We start from the raw sequence: 16,154 nt of genomic DNA, 5'->3' as shown, positions 1-16,154 counted from the left end.
TAATTCAGAAACAACACCAGATAATGAAATTTAAAGTAACACACTCCAAAAATTCTAATATTTTTACCATGGGTTTGTTTACAAGTTTTATAAATCCCTGTAAATTTTCAAGTTGAAATTCAAAGTATAAATTTCAGGAAAAATCTAACACTAACAGCAGTTCGTGAGAAACGGGACAGCTTAACCCATCCTCACTAAAATGCATATAACTTGAGCTACAGACGTCGGAATGACGTGAAACCAGCGGAAAAAGTTTTATAACAAAATGGGCTACACCTTTCTAGAAGACTATTTCTTCAAATTAGGTCACTAACACAGCTCAAAAAAGGGTTCAAGAGCTCGTAAATTTATGCTGAGTTTTCCCTTTCAAAACTGTGACCCTCCACGCGCTGCGCAACCCGCGCGCAACCCGCCCATCAAGCGTGCGCCATGCGCGCTACCCCCTCTTTTCCTCCTACAATTCATAACCCTAAATTCAAACTATCCACTTTCAGTTTAGAAAAATATGCATCCTAGGGTTCCTAAATCATGCTTTCTATCACTACCCACTGCTATACTAATCCAGAAAATATGAATTCAAACCATTACCTCTTGTAGATCAATTCTAGGTTTTATCCACTTTTTCTCCTCTCCTTCCCTTTTCACGTGTTCTGTTCTGCTCTTCTAATCCTTATTTTTATTTCTTTCTTTCTATTTATTTCACTCCTAACCCTAATACAGTAGTACCAGTGGGCTCCACTTCATATATCACCTAAACCCAACAACCTTATATAATTTAATCTTATCTCACTCAAATACAAATTAAATAAATCACCATATATCATAATAATAATAATTAAAATGCAATAGTAAATAACCTAATAACAGAAAATGAAATGGGGTGTTACACCTTTCACATTTTTTCAACAGAATAACAAAATTGTAACTTAAAATATCACATGGGGGTACCACACCCAAAAACAAATATGGGTACAAGTATCCATATCAAAACTACGATAACTAAGTTCAAATGTCTATGGACATGAAAAGCATCAAAGTTCCAAACTGAAGAAATTAGATGATTAACAGATCACTCACAAGCAAGAGCTACTTGACACAGTTTGTCTATCAGAAGTTAACCCTCCCTGCTAATTTCTAACCATTTTGGTTGTGGCTCACATTTGGACTCGGCTGCTGCATAGGAGGAGCCTCTAACAACCCCACTTCTTGGCTTAAACGAAATAAAGTAACTTGCAGCACTACATCCCTCGTTCTAAGCAGCTCAAACACACATACATCCCCTTCGCCTAAATTGTTCTCTAAGGTGAAGTCAAACCAACCCTGACTTAACTTTGCTCGACCTCCTCTATATAGGCAGCGAACTGGCCACTGTCTCCCATCGGCAACTTGAAGTTTGATGAATCCCGAAACCCCATTCAAATTCATTTCTGCAAAGCAGGAAGGCAAATACATTATGCATCCCCTATATAAATAGGAGGGTCGCAGGACAACTCGACAGAAAGGATTAGCTGGTTCAAATGCTTTCGCTTCATTAACTGCCCTCTCTCTTTCCTCCGCAGTTACGGTGGCTCTCTTTCTAGCAGAAGCACTTTCATAAAACCTATAGCGCATTTCTTCCTCCTCTTCATTTTCAGCAGAGGGTTCCTGACCATCTACAGTTTTTGGTTCAGACTTCCTCTTCCTTTTCACAGTTTTGCTAACCCCTTCCCCATTGTTAGGATAACGCAATTTCAATTCTTCAAAAGACCTTTTAAATTCAACAACATTAAACTGAACACCTATATCTCTGGTTGAGTGATTGCCCTGTGAATTAAACTGAACACCTACATCCTTTGAAGGAAAGGCACTCTTCCCAGGTGCAGGAGATTGATTCTTCCCAGGTGTCAGGTGACCAAGAACCTTGTTTTGCAATGCACTAGGAGTAAGGTTTGAAGGTGAAGAATCCATGAATTCTAAGGAGTCTGTATCTTCCATGTCGTCAAATATATGATGATAATTCGTAATGATAGGCCCTTCATTATGGCTTCTCACTGCAGATTGATAATTCACCTCAGAAGTGCTCATATTAAAAATATGAACAATGAAAGATGAATTCCCTTCATACAAGAATACTAAAAAGTATCCAACGCCAATGGTGTAGCGTTGAACAAATTCTTGCCAACCATCAACAAACCAAATTCTGTTGTCGGCCTTCTTTAACCCTACACGCCAAACATTACCATCAGGAACAGTGAGGGTAGCAATTGTCGAAAGCTGGCCGCCATATTTCCTCAGAAAATTGTCCGGAACCCTCAGTTGTTTGGATTGAAGGGTTGAGGGTAGAACAAGCTTGTGGAAACTAGGGCGTGACATTCTGGAGAAATCACACTGAGCCAGAAAGCAAGAAGGTTCAAAGCTTGATTGAGATTACTCACACTAATTGAAAGTTGAAACCTTTGGAGGAATCAGATCTAGTTGTTGTTGTTGTTGTTGTTGTTGTTGTTGTTCACCTTTACTATTAATATATAAATGCCTAGTCAACTTTACTTATTGATTTTTTAATTAATTTTAAAAAATTTCCTTAATTTTTAATTAAAAGTTCAATAATATTACTTTAAATATTAAATATGAGAAATCAAATTTTGTAAAATTTTCAATCAAAATAATAAATAATATTGATGTAAGTTTGAAGGAAATTTTCCATTTTTGTTATTTTATAATTTTTTAATATTTTCCTTAACTTGTTATTATTAATTAAAATTTATATAATAATGTTTATATTTAATATTAATTATGAGGAATTATAAATTTTTACAATTATTACTACTATAGTAAATAATATTAATGAAAAGGTCAAGTCAATTGTACTTATTTCTTTTTTTAAATATTTAAAAAAATTAAATTAGTTATTAATTTTTTTAATATTATTTTATATTTAAATTATGAGGAATTGAAAAACACATTAATGAGTAATCAACACAATAAATAATATAAATGTAAATAGAAATTTTTTTTTGACGGGATGTAAATAGAAATTCAATTTTACTTATTCATTAATTTATTGTTTTAAAATATTTCCCTTAACTTTTGATTAGTAATTAAAATTTGAATATTAATAATTTTATTTAAAATACGAGCATGTAAACAAAATTAAAATTAATAATTAACATAATAAATAATAAATAATTTATTAATAAATAATTAATATTGTTCTTAATATAAATTTCAAGTCAATGCGTTTAAATATATATAGATATATTGTGATATATTTAATAATATTATAATATTTTTAATCATATGGCATTTCATAAATTTTCACTAAATATATATATTTTCCTTACACTGTAACGATTAATTAATATTCAAATAAAATTATTTTTTTATTTTAAATATGAGGATTTTTATAATTAATAATTAATTGACATAATAAATAATAGCTAATTAGTATTGTTGTTGATGTAAAAGTCAAGTCAATATGTATAAATATATATAGGTAGATTGATATATAGATGAATTGTGATATATTTAATAATATTTTAATATTTTTCTTCATTTGTTATTTTATAATTTTTTACTAAAATTATTTTTTATTTTTTCAATACATTCATTCAATTTTTAATTTAGTAAAAGTATAATTATGAATAATTGTTTTAATATAGTTGAAGAAAGTTATTAAGTTTATTATTTATCATAGAATATGATATATTTTGAAAATTATGATAGAATATTGCTTTTGAAATAAATTCATTTCCATTGATATATATTCAATACAATATTATTTTTTCATTATATGTTATTTTATTCAAGAAAATCTCAAAGGTTCAAAAAATAGTAGTTATGATATATGATAAGATATAAGAGATAAGAATGACACTCACATGAGGAGTCATTACTCTTGTGGTGTTTTTTGGATTTGTGCCGGTAAAAACCGCCACTAACACATTTTGTGACGATTTTTGTGCATTAGTGGCAGTTTAAATTGTCGCAAAACCACATCAACACTAAATGGATAAAGGAACCAAAACCTAATCTTTTTTCATAAATGGGGACTAAAATCAATTGAAAAAAGTAAAGGAGGTTAAAATCAATAATTCGCTATATTAGGGTAAAAAAAATACTCAACCCTATCTTAAAAGAGGACTTCTAGAAACAATCACTTTAATGTTTTTTTTTTCAAAAATATCACATTAATTGGTTGAAATTTATGTGGGTCTTACTAAATTAGAAGTGAAACCAATATTTTCAATGGTCTACACATGAATTTCAACAAATTAATTAGATGTAATATTAGAAATTAAGTATTAAAATGAATGTTGCTAGCTAGCATTTCCCATCTTAAGAAAATATATTATTTAAATAATGTTTTTATATAAACTAACTTACATTTTTGTTTCTTAAAAAAAAAGTTAAAAGCCACAAGATAATAAGCACGTGGCTAGCTTGTGTTTTATCTTAACCTAATAATGCTCTTATCGTCCATATAAATATACATCCAATCCTCTCATTTTCCTCACCCACTTCCTCTTCTCTTCTCTAACTGTTGTTTCCTTCAAACAACACTGGCCACCATGTCTCGTCACCGTCGTCAACCCTCCCAATTCTTTCCAGAAATAATCATTACTGATGATGACCACTCAAAGTCCTTTATTAGGTTGTCAGACCTACTCCTTAAATCAACTACCACCGCCACCACCACTTCTTCTCCCCCGGCCAAAAACAACCAAGAGATCAAAGAGACTCCTCTCAGCACCACCACCACTCCTCCGGAGAACATAGATGACCCAAAGACTGAAAAATCTGCTTGAATGAACCACCTTATGCCTGTTTGCTTTCCCTTTGTTTCTTATAGTTTGTCCTTGTTCCAAATAAGTGCAAGATGAAGCCTTGTCACATGGTCATCATCTATGCTTAATGTTCTTACTTTTTTATTTGAAATAATTTGAATAATTCATGCATCAGATTTTACTATCATTTTTGTCTCTATTAGACGTTTGATTCTTCTCTTTGTATATATGAAAGCGCTTTAGAGGTTGGATCTGACACGTGAAATTGTTTTATCTCCTATGTCACACTTATAATTTCGATAACAATGTATTAACACCAGAGACACATGAATAACATAGAGAGAAATGTGACATGTGATGGATAATGAAACTGAATCGGAAAATAATAAGAGAATTGAATAAAAATAAGATAAAATATAAAATATTGTGAATGAATTATTAAAACACTGATAAGCTACCCATCCTCTTCACAACTGTGAAAATAAACTTTGACATCTACACCTTACATGTAGAGATGAATAAAAGAGAAGAAAGTGAAAGATATATATGCATGATTATCGATGAGATGGGTGTTGGAGTGATCAGTTCTCTTATGATGTACTGGCACTTGTATTGTGCTATGATCATTGTACTATGGTCTATGACCTCTTCAATTATAATATCATTTGATCTTTCAAAAAAAATCGATGAGATGGTAAAAGAAAAGAAATATATGAAAAAAAAGTGGAAATAAGATATATGGAAGAGTATATGTAATTATAACTTTAGATATTATAATAGTTGCTTACAAGCACAATATACCTCCATCTATTTCAATTTATACCTTTTCACTCATTTTCTCTTCATATTTCTTTCTTCCTTTTCTAACATATCACTCACTTTGATCTTCTATTTTTTTTTGTCTTTTTTGAATGTGGATGGATCTGGGTGTTTATGAATTAAGTTATGACTTCATATATTATCAAATATGGTTTTTACAAATCTTTTAATTTTTTTATATTCAATGGCTAAGGTTTTGTTCGACCTGAACTTCAGCCGCCGGAAGTGGCTGTTGAAGGACGACCAAGCTCAATGAGTCGACTCGAGGGATATGCTATTGGTCGTGAAGGGGATGATGCCTCTTGCGTTGTTGGAGAAAACAGTCCTGCCATTGGGTTTGATAACAACTCTGAATATTGGGTTGAGAGGTTTGGTTTTGCAATTTTGTGTTCATTATTTTGATGTTTTTTATTTTCTTTTGTCTTTCATGGTGCTGTATTGTGTCATTTGCCGATAGGACTTTTTTCTCGACTTGAATTCAATAAAAAAATTCTTTTGAAAATTAGTTTTTTCAAACATTTTTTTACAAGCAAAAAATACCTCCATCTCCCCCATTTCAATTTATACTTTATTTATATAATATGACTTGTTATTTTTCACTCATTTTCTCTTCAGGTCTCTATCTTATTTTTTAAACATATCACTCATTATCATCTCTCATTTTTGAAGGTATGAAAAACGGTAGAAAGGGGGGGGTTTGAATAACGTTTTCAGTATAAAACTTCAATCTTAAAGATTTTGACAAATCTTTCGAGAACTTAAGTGCTAAAGATAAGAGATAGAAAAGCACACAAGGATTTTATCCTGGTTCACTTGATAAATCACTCAAGCTACTCCAGTCCACCCGTTAAGGTGATTTCTTCCTTCTTAGAATGAAGGCAATCCACTAATCAGGTAAGAGTTACAACTGCACTTGAAACCTACAAGTGACTAACAATTATACTGACTTAGCTCACACTAAGATTCACTCTCTTAGTCTTCTCTAGGATCCGATCAACCTTGATCTCCTAAAGGAACTAAACAAAATGTTTATCAAAGAATTGTTTACAAGAGATTTGCTTCTAAAAAGCTAATAGTAAACTCAATGAATTTCAGATGAAAGAAAACTTAGAAGATTTTGAATATGTCTTGCGCGTATGTGAATGCTTCTTTTTTTTTTCTTTCAGTCTTCAGCCTCTTTATATACTCCAAGGATTAGGGTTGAGCGTTGCATGAGAAATGCTACCGTTGGAGGGCAGTTCAGGAAAATCCAGCTTCTGCTGTGTCTGAGACTGTTAGGTAGGTCGTCAGGAAGGTACAGTTGCTTTTGTACTTGGATAGCGACGCGACCTTTAAACCTAGGGGACTTCTGATCAGGGGAATGCTTCATATTGGAACTTGTGAAGCCGGTTGATCAGAGTCAGAGGGAAAGCACAGATCCTCTGACCATTGTATCTTCTGATTCTGAACTCAGAGGGAAGAACATGGCCTTCAGAGTTTCTTGCTTCCGGACTTCAGAGTTTCCACTATTCAGCTTCTGCAACTTCAGAGTCTTCTACACCATCAGAACATCTGAACCTTCAGTGTTTCTTGGTTATCAGAACTTCTGGATCTTCAGAGCTTCTAGTGACTGAGTCCACATCAGAGTTTGTATAACTTCAGAACTTCTGAAGCTTTTCCACTGTTCATACTGAACATGGTGAATGCGAAAGCGTTGCTTGGGTTGCTCTTTATACACAGTGCTTCTGATTTGTGTGAGATTGAGTTGAGGTCAGAGCCTGCAAATAGCACACTCAGAAAAACACGTTAGAGTACCACAATTGTTCATATCAAAAGGTTAACTTGTAATCATCAAAACATAGAGTTGTACTACTAGATCAAAACTTGATCTTACAATCTCCCCCTTTTTGATGATGACAAAACTAAGATTTTTGATTAACAATTCTTAAACATTAAACTGAATTCACTCAGAGTTTAGAGATATAGAATAAGACTTATCCTGATGTGAATAGTTTATCTTGCTCATTCTGAATTCAAGTCACTGCTTGATTCTGAGCTTAGCTCCCCCTGAATCTAATACTTGATGAAAACGTTAGTAAAGTCTAGATTCTGAGCTAAATGATATAAGAGTTCAGAGTGAAAAACTTATGACATAGATGAAAATCGAGTAATCAGAGCGCATAAGTAATCAGAGTCACGGACAGGGTATCAGAGTCTTGGGTATCAGAGTCAACTTAGAATCACTTCAGAAGAAGTGAAATGTATTCCTTGTATTTGCCCAGTGACACATCTATGGTCATGAAGGTGGAACTCTTAAATTCTCCAAAAGAAAAATAAATCACACTAACACATCTTACACATCAAAAACTGGGTTTACTCCCCCTTTTTGTCATAAGCAAAAAGCTTGGGGTGTGAAAAACTTAGCTTGAAGTACAAGGTACTCCCCCTTAGAGAAGGTCTAAGTTTAAAGAAGATGAAAACGATGCAAGAATCAGAGTTAGGCGAAATAAATAGAAGAGTTAATGCAAGAGCAGAACGTTTTTCAAAAGTGAAATGGATAACTCATATCATATGGATAAGCATAATAATAAGTAATTCAAAAGCTTGTAAAAGTTATCCATACATACATCATACATAATTAAGAAAATAAATCATGAAAATTAATATAATCAATCAATTTAAAAGTATGCCAATACTCCATAATTATAGCTCAGATAAAGCAAATATAAATATCTCCAATTACCACAACAAAAAATTCTCCAAAAATATCGCAGTTATCATTATTTAACATCAACAACTCCCTACAATAACATATATTGACTCAAGTGTGACTCCGTGCAAATGCCTTTGGTACCAAAGTTGTTATCCTTAGCGGTATCACCGCGTCCACTCCAGACAGATAACCACCAATAAAGCCCTCACTCTAGGCTTTCAAAACCACTCCAGTTTTGGGACAAGTCACTAGCCTCCACGAGAACTAGCAAACATTGCCTCTTGATAACTATGCAGTGTATTGTGCAAAACTCAACTAACATATGCATATTCAGACCATCTCCAAGTCTTAATTATTTTAGCATATTCGTCACCAGTTCAACAATACGAAATCATCTCCAATTTCACAAAACATAGCTTTCATGTTATCAATTACACAATTTGCAGTCACAATAACTTAGCAACTCAACACATAACATAATTCAGAAACAACACCAGATAATGAAATTTAAAGTAACACACTCCAAAAATTCTAATATTTTTACCATGGGTTTGTTTACAAGTTTTATAAATCCCTGTAAATTTTCAAGTTGAAATTCAAAGTATAAATTTCAGGAAAAATCTAACACTAACAGCAGTTCGTGAGAAACGGGACAGCTTAACCCATCCTCACTAAAATGCATATAACTTGAGCTACAGACGTCGGAATGACGTGAAACCAGCGGAAAAAGTTTTATAACAAAATGGGCTACACCTTTCTAGAAGACTATTTCTTCAAATTAGGTCACTAACACAGCTCAAAAAAGGGTTCAAGAGCTCGTAAATTTATGCTGAGTTTTCCCTTTCAAAACTGTGACCCTCCACGCGCTGCGCAACCCGCGCGCAACCCGCCCATCAAGCGTGCGCCATGCGCGCTACCCCCTCTTTTCCTCCTACAATTCATAACCCTAAATTCAAACTATCCACTTTCAGTTTAGAAAAATATGCATCCTAGGGTTCCTAAATCATGCTTTCTATCACTACCCACTGCTATACTAATCCAGAAAATATGAATTCAAACCATTACCTCTTGTAGATCAATTCTAGGTTTTATCCACTTTTTCTCCTCTCCTTCCCTTTTCACGTGTTCTGTTCTGCTCTTCTAATCCTTATTTTTATTTCTTTCTTTCTATTTATTTCACTCCTAACCCTAATACAGTAGTACCAGTGGGCTCCACTTCATATATCACCTAAACCCAACAACCTTATATAATTTAATCTTATCTCACTCAAATACAAATTAAATAAATCACCATATATCATAATAATAATAATTAAAATGCAATAGTAAATAACCTAATAACAGAAAATGAAATGGGGTGTTACACCTTTCACATTTTTTCAACAGAATAACAAAATTGTAACTTAAAATATCACATGGGGGTACCACACCCAAAAACAAATATGGGTACAAGTATCCATATCAAAACTACGATAACTAAGTTCAAATGTCTATGGACATGAAAAGCATCAAAGTTCCAAACTGAAGAAATTAGATGATTAACAGATCACTCACAAGCAAGAGCTACTTGACACAGTTTGTCTATCAGAAGTTAACCCTCCCTGCTAATTTCTAACCATTTTGGTTGTGGCTCACATTTGGACTCGGCTGCTGCATAGGAGGAGCCTCTAACAACCCCACTTCTTGGCTTAAACGAAATAAAGTAACTTGCAGCACTACATCCCTCGTTCTAAGCAGCTCAAACACACATACATCCCCTTCGCCTAAATTGTTCTCTAAGGTGAAGTCAAACCAACCCTGACTTAACTTTGCTCGACCTCCTCTATATAGGCAGCGAACTGGCCACTGTCTCCCATCGGCAACTTGAAGTTTGATGAATCCCGAAACCCCATTCAAATTCATTTCTGCAAAGCAGGAAGGCAAATACATTATGCATCCCCTATATAAATAGGAGGGTCGCAGGACAACTCGACAGAAAGGATTAGCTGGTTCAAATGCTTTCGCTTCATTAACTGCCCTCTCTCTTTCCTCCGCAGTTACGGTGGCTCTCTTTCTAGCAGAAGCACTTTCATAAAACCTATAGCGCATTTCTTCCTCCTCTTCATTTTCAGCAGAGGGTTCCTGACCATCTACAGTTTTTGGTTCAGACTTCCTCTTCCTTTTCACAGTTTTGCTAACCCCTTCCCCATTGTTAGGATAACGCAATTTCAATTCTTCAAAAGACCTTTTAAATTCAACAACATTAAACTGAACACCTATATCTCTGGTTGAGTGATTGCCCTGTGAATTAAACTGAACACCTACATCCTTTGAAGGAAAGGCACTCTTCCCAGGTGCAGGAGATTGATTCTTCCCAGGTGTCAGGTGACCAAGAACCTTGTTTTGCAATGCACTAGGAGTAAGGTTTGAAGGTGAAGAATCCATGAATTCTAAGGAGTCTGTATCTTCCATGTCGTCAAATATATGATGATAATTCGTAATGATAGGCCCTTCATTATGGCTTCTCACTGCAGATTGATAATTCACCTCAGAAGTGCTCATATTAAAAATATGAACAATGAAAGATGAATTCCCTTCATACAAGAATACTAAAAAGTATCCAACGCCAATGGTGTAGCGTTGAACAAATTCTTGCCAACCATCAACAAACCAAATTCTGTTGTCGGCCTTCTTTAACCCTACACGCCAAACATTACCATCAGGAACAGTGAGGGTAGCAATTGTCGAAAGCTGGCCGCCATATTTCCTCAGAAAATTGTCCGGAACCCTCAGTTGTTTGGATTGAAGGGTTGAGGGTAGAACAAGCTTGTGGAAACTAGGGCGTGACATTCTGGAGAAATCACACTGAGCCAGAAAGCAAGAAGGTTCAAAGCTTGATTGAGATTACTCACACTAATTGAAAGTTGAAACCTTTGGAGGAATCAGATCTAGTTGTTGTTGTTGTTGTTGTTGTTGTTGTTGTTCACCTTTACTATTAATATATAAATGCCTAGTCAACTTTACTTATTGATTTTTTAATTAATTTTAAAAAATTTCCTTAATTTTTAATTAAAAGTTCAATAATATTACTTTAAATATTAAATATGAGAAATCAAATTTTGTAAAATTTTCAATCAAAATAATAAATAATATTGATGTAAGTTTGAAGGAAATTTTCCATTTTTGTTATTTTATAATTTTTTAATATTTTCCTTAACTTGTTATTATTAATTAAAATTTATATAATAATGTTTATATTTAATATTAATTATGAGGAATTATAAATTTTTACAATTATTACTACTATAGTAAATAATATTAATGAAAAGGTCAAGTCAATTGTACTTATTTCTTTTTTTAAATATTTAAAAAAATTAAATTAGTTATTAATTTTTTTAATATTATTTTATATTTAAATTATGAGGAATTGAAAAACACATTAATGAGTAATCAACACAATAAATAATATAAATGTAAATAGAAATTTTTTTTTGACGGGATGTAAATAGAAATTCAATTTTACTTATTCATTAATTTATTGTTTTAAAATATTTCCCTTAACTTTTGATTAGTAATTAAAATTTGAATATTAATAATTTTATTTAAAATACGAGCATGTAAACAAAATTAAAATTAATAATTAACATAATAAATAATAAATAATTTATTAATAAATAATTAATATTGTTCTTAATATAAATTTCAAGTCAATGCGTTTAAATATATATAGATATATTGTGATATATTTAATAATATTATAATATTTTTAATCATATGGCATTTCATAAATTTTCACTAAATATATATATTTTCCTTACACTGTAACGATTAATTAATATTCAAATAATATTATTTTTTTATTTTAAATATGAGGATTTTTATAATTAATAATTAATTGACATAATAAATAATAGCTAATTAGTATTGTTGTTGATGTAAAAGTCAAGTCAATATGTATAAATATATATAGGTAGATTGATATATAGATGAATTGTGATATATTTAATAATATTTTAATATTTTTCTTCATTTGTTATTTTATAATTTTTTACTAAAATTATTTTTTATTTTTTCAATACATTCATTCAATTTTTAATTTAGTAAAAGTATAATTATGAATAATTGTTTTAATATAGTTGAAGAAAGTTATTAAGTTTATTATTTATCATAGAATATGATATATTTTGAAAATTATGATAGAATATTGCTTTTGAAATAAATTCATTTCCATTGATATATATTCAATACAATATTATTTTTTCATTATATGTTATTTTATTCAAGAAAATCTCAAAGGTTCAAAAAATAGTAGTTATGATATATGATAAGATATAAGAGATAAGAATGACACTCACATGAGGAGTCATTACTCTTGTGGTGTTTTTTGGATTTGTGCCGGTAAAAACCGCCACTAACACATTTTGTGACGATTTTTGTGCATTAGTGGCAGTTTAAATTGTCGCAAAACCACATCAACACTAAATGGATAAAGGAACCAAAACCTAATCTTTTTTCATAAATGGGGACTAAAATCAATTGAAAAAAGTAAAGGAGGTTAAAATCAATAATTCGCTATATTAGGGTAAAAAAAATACTCAACCCTATCTTAAAAGAGGACTTCTAGAAACAATCACTTTAATGTTTTTTTTTTCAAAAATATCACATTAATTGGTTGAAATTTATGTGGGTCTTACTAAATTAGAAGTGAAACCAATATTTTCAATGGTCTACACATGAATTTCAACAAATTAATTAGATGTAATATTAGAAATTAAGTATTAAAATGAATGTTGCTAGCTAGCATTTCCCATCTTAAGAAAATATATTATTTAAATAATGTTTTTATATAAACTAACTTACATTTTTGTTTCTTAAAAAAAAAGTTAAAAGCCACAAGATAATAAGCACGTGGCTAGCTTGTGTTTTATCTTAACCTAATAATGCTCTTATCGTCCATATAAATATACATCCAATCCTCTCATTTTCCTCACCCACTTCCTCTTCTCTTCTCTAACTGTTGTTTCCTTCAAACAACACTGGCCACCATGTCTCGTCACCGTCGTCAACCCTCCCAATTCTTTCCAGAAATAATCATTACTGATGATGACCACTCAAAGTCCTTTATTAGGTTGTCAGACCTACTCCTTAAATCAACTACCACCGCCACCACCACTTCTTCTCCCCCGGCCAAAAACAACCAAGAGATCAAAGAGACTCCTCTCAGCACCACCACCACTCCTCCGGAGAACATAGATGACCCAAAGACTGAAAAATCTGCTTGAATGAACCACCTTATGCCTGTTTGCTTTCCCTTTGTTTCTTATAGTTTGTCCTTGTTCCAAATAAGTGCAAGATGAAGCCTTGTCACATGGTCATCATCTATGCTTAATGTTCTTACTTTTTTATTTGAAATAATTTGAATAATTCATGCATCAGATTTTACTATCATTTTTGTCTCTATTAGACGTTTGATTCTTCTCTTTGTATATATGAAAGCGCTTTAGAGGTTGGATCTGACACGTGAAATTGTTTTATCTCCTATGTCACACTTATAATTTCGATAACAATGTATTAACACCAGAGACACATGAATAACATAGAGAGAAATGTGACATGTGATGGATAATGAAACTGAATCGGAAAATAATAAGAGAATTGAATAAAAATAAGATAAAATATAAAATATTGTGAATGAATTATTAAAACACTGATAAGCTACCCATCCTCTTCACAACTGTGAAAATAAACTTTGACATCTACACCTTACATGTAGAGATGAATAAAAGAGAAGAAAGTGAAAGATATATATGCATGATTATCGATGAGATGGGTGTTGGAGTGATCAGTTCTCTTATGATGTACTGGCACTTGTATTGTGCTATGATCATTGTACTATGGTCTATGACCTCTTCAATTATAATATCATTTGATCTTTCAAAAAAAATCGATGAGATGGTAAAAGAAAAGAAATATATGAAAAAAAAGTGGAAATAAGATATATGGAAGAGTATATGTAATTATAACTTTAGATATTATAATAGTTGCTTACAAGCACAATATACCTCCATCTATTTCAATTTATACCTTTTCACTCATTTTCTCTTCATATTTCTTTCTTCCTTTTCTAACATATCACTCACTTTGATCTTCTATTTTTTTTTGTCTTTTTTGAATGTGGATGGATCTGGGTGTTTATGAATTAAGTTATGACTTCATATATTATCAAATATGGTTTTTACAAATCTTTTAATTTTTTTATATTCAATGGCTAAGGTTTTGTTCGACCTGAACTTCAGCCGCCGGAAGTGGCTGTTGAAGGACGACCAAGCTCAATGAGTCGACTCGAGGGATATGCTATTGGTCGTGAAGGGGATGATGCCTCTTGCGTTGTTGGAGAAAACAGTCCTGCCATTGGGTTTGATAACAACTCTGAATATTGGGTTGAGAGGTTTGGTTTTGCAATTTTGTGTTCATTATTTTGATGTTTTTTATTTTCTTTTGTCTTTCATGGTGCTGTATTGTGTCATTTGCCGATAGGACTTTTTTCTCGACTTGAATTCAATAAAAAAATTCTTTTGAAAATTAGTTTTTTCAAACATTTTTTTACAAGCAAAAAATACCTCCATCTCCCCCATTTCAATTTATACTTTATTTATATAATATGACTTGTTATTTTTCACTCATTTTCTCTTCAGGTCTCTATCTTATTTTTTAAACATATCACTCATTATCATCTCTCATTTTTGAAGGTATGAAAAACGGTAGAAAGGGGGGGGTTTGAATAACGTTTTCAGTATAAAACTTCAATCTTAAAGATTTTGACAAATCTTTCGAGAACTTAAGTGCTAAAGATAAGAGATAGAAAAGCACACAAGGATTTTATCCTGGTTCACTTGATAAATCACTCAAGCTACTCCAGTCCACCCGTTAAGGTGATTTCTTCCTTCTTAGAATGAAGGCAATCCACTAATCAGGTAAGAGTTACAACTGCACTTGAAACCTACAAGTGACTAACAATTATACTGACTTAGCTCACACTAAGATTCACTCTCTTAGTCTTCTCTAGGATCCGATCAACCTTGATCTCCTAAAGGAACTAAACAAAATGTTTATCAAAGAATTGTTTACAAGAGATTTGCTTCTAAAAAGCTAATAGTAAACTCAATGAATTTCAGATGAAAGAAAACTTAGAAGATTTTGAATATGTCTTGCGCGTATGTGAATGCTTCTTTTTTTTTTCTTTCAGTCTTCAGCCTCTTTATATACTCCAAGGATTAGGGTTGAGCGTTGCATGAGAAATGCTACCGTTGGAGGGCAGTTCAGGAAAATCCAGCTTCTGCTGTGTCTGAGACTGTTAGGTAGGTCGTCAGGAAGGTACAGTTGCTTTTGTACTTGGATAGCGACGCGACCTTTAAACCTAGGGGACTTCTGATCAGGGGAATGCTTCATATTGGAACTTGTGAAGCCGGTTGATCAGAGTCAGAGGGAAAGCACAGATCCTCTGACCATTGTATCTTCTGATTCTGAACTCAGAGGGAAGAACATGGCCTTCAGAGTTTCTTGCTTCCGGACTTCAGAGTTTCCACTATTCAGCTTCTGCAACTTCAGAGTCTTCTACACCATCAGAACATCTGAACCTTCAGTGTTTCTTGGTTATCAGAACTTCTGGATCTTCAGAGCTTCTAGTGACTGAGTCCACATCAGAGTTTGTATAACTTCAGAACTTCTGAAGCTTTTCCACTGTTCATACTGAACATGGTGAATGCGAAAGCGTTGCTTGGGTTGCTCTTTATACACAGTGCTTCTGATTTGTGTGAGATTGAGTTGAGGTCAGAGCCTGCAAATAGCACACTCAGAAAAACACGTTAGAGTACCACAATTGTTCATATCAAAAGGTTAAC

General features: G+C 32.4%; 2 protein-coding genes across 4 annotated transcripts; both read right to left on the bottom strand.

Annotated features, from left to right (window-relative positions):
- Nucleotides 1–1,019: 1,019 nt before the first annotated feature.
- On the bottom strand, nucleotides 1,020–2,352 carry LOC130731558 (B3 domain-containing transcription factor VRN1-like). 2 transcript variants are annotated; one of them, XM_057583847.1, is made up of 2 exons: nucleotides 1,848–2,352; nucleotides 1,020–1,703 (listed from the first exon to the last, which is right to left on the bottom strand). In XM_057583847.1, the coding sequence occupies exons 1-2, from the start codon at nucleotides 2,350–2,352 to the stop codon at nucleotides 1,135–1,137; spliced, it is 1,074 nt and encodes a 357-aa protein (XP_057439830.1). In that variant the 3' UTR covers nucleotides 1,020–1,134. The 2 variants fall into 2 exon arrangements, with proteins under 2 accessions (XP_057439830.1, XP_057439829.1); XM_057583846.1 differs by having other exon boundaries at nucleotides 1,020–2,352.
- A 7,414-nt stretch (nucleotides 2,353–9,766) lies between these two features.
- Nucleotides 9,767–11,103, bottom strand: LOC130731557 (B3 domain-containing transcription factor VRN1-like). Of its 2 annotated transcripts, XM_057583845.1 has the most exons (2): nucleotides 10,599–11,103; nucleotides 9,767–10,454 (listed from the first exon to the last, which is right to left on the bottom strand). In XM_057583845.1, the coding sequence occupies exons 1-2, from the start codon at nucleotides 11,101–11,103 to the stop codon at nucleotides 9,886–9,888; spliced, it is 1,074 nt and encodes a 357-aa protein (XP_057439828.1). In that variant the 3' UTR covers nucleotides 9,767–9,885. The 2 variants fall into 2 exon arrangements, with proteins under 2 accessions (XP_057439828.1, XP_057439827.1); XM_057583844.1 differs by having other exon boundaries at nucleotides 9,767–11,103.
- Between the last annotated feature and the right edge of the window lie 5,051 nt (nucleotides 11,104–16,154).

Source organism: Lotus japonicus, chromosome 1 (assembly GCF_012489685.1).
Source record: "Lotus japonicus ecotype B-129 chromosome 1, LjGifu_v1.2".
Lineage (NCBI taxonomy): Eukaryota > Viridiplantae > Streptophyta > Magnoliopsida > Fabales > Fabaceae > Lotus > Lotus japonicus.
Note: the sequence above shows the minus strand (reverse complement) of the source record. Positions and strands in the feature narration are given on the sequence as shown.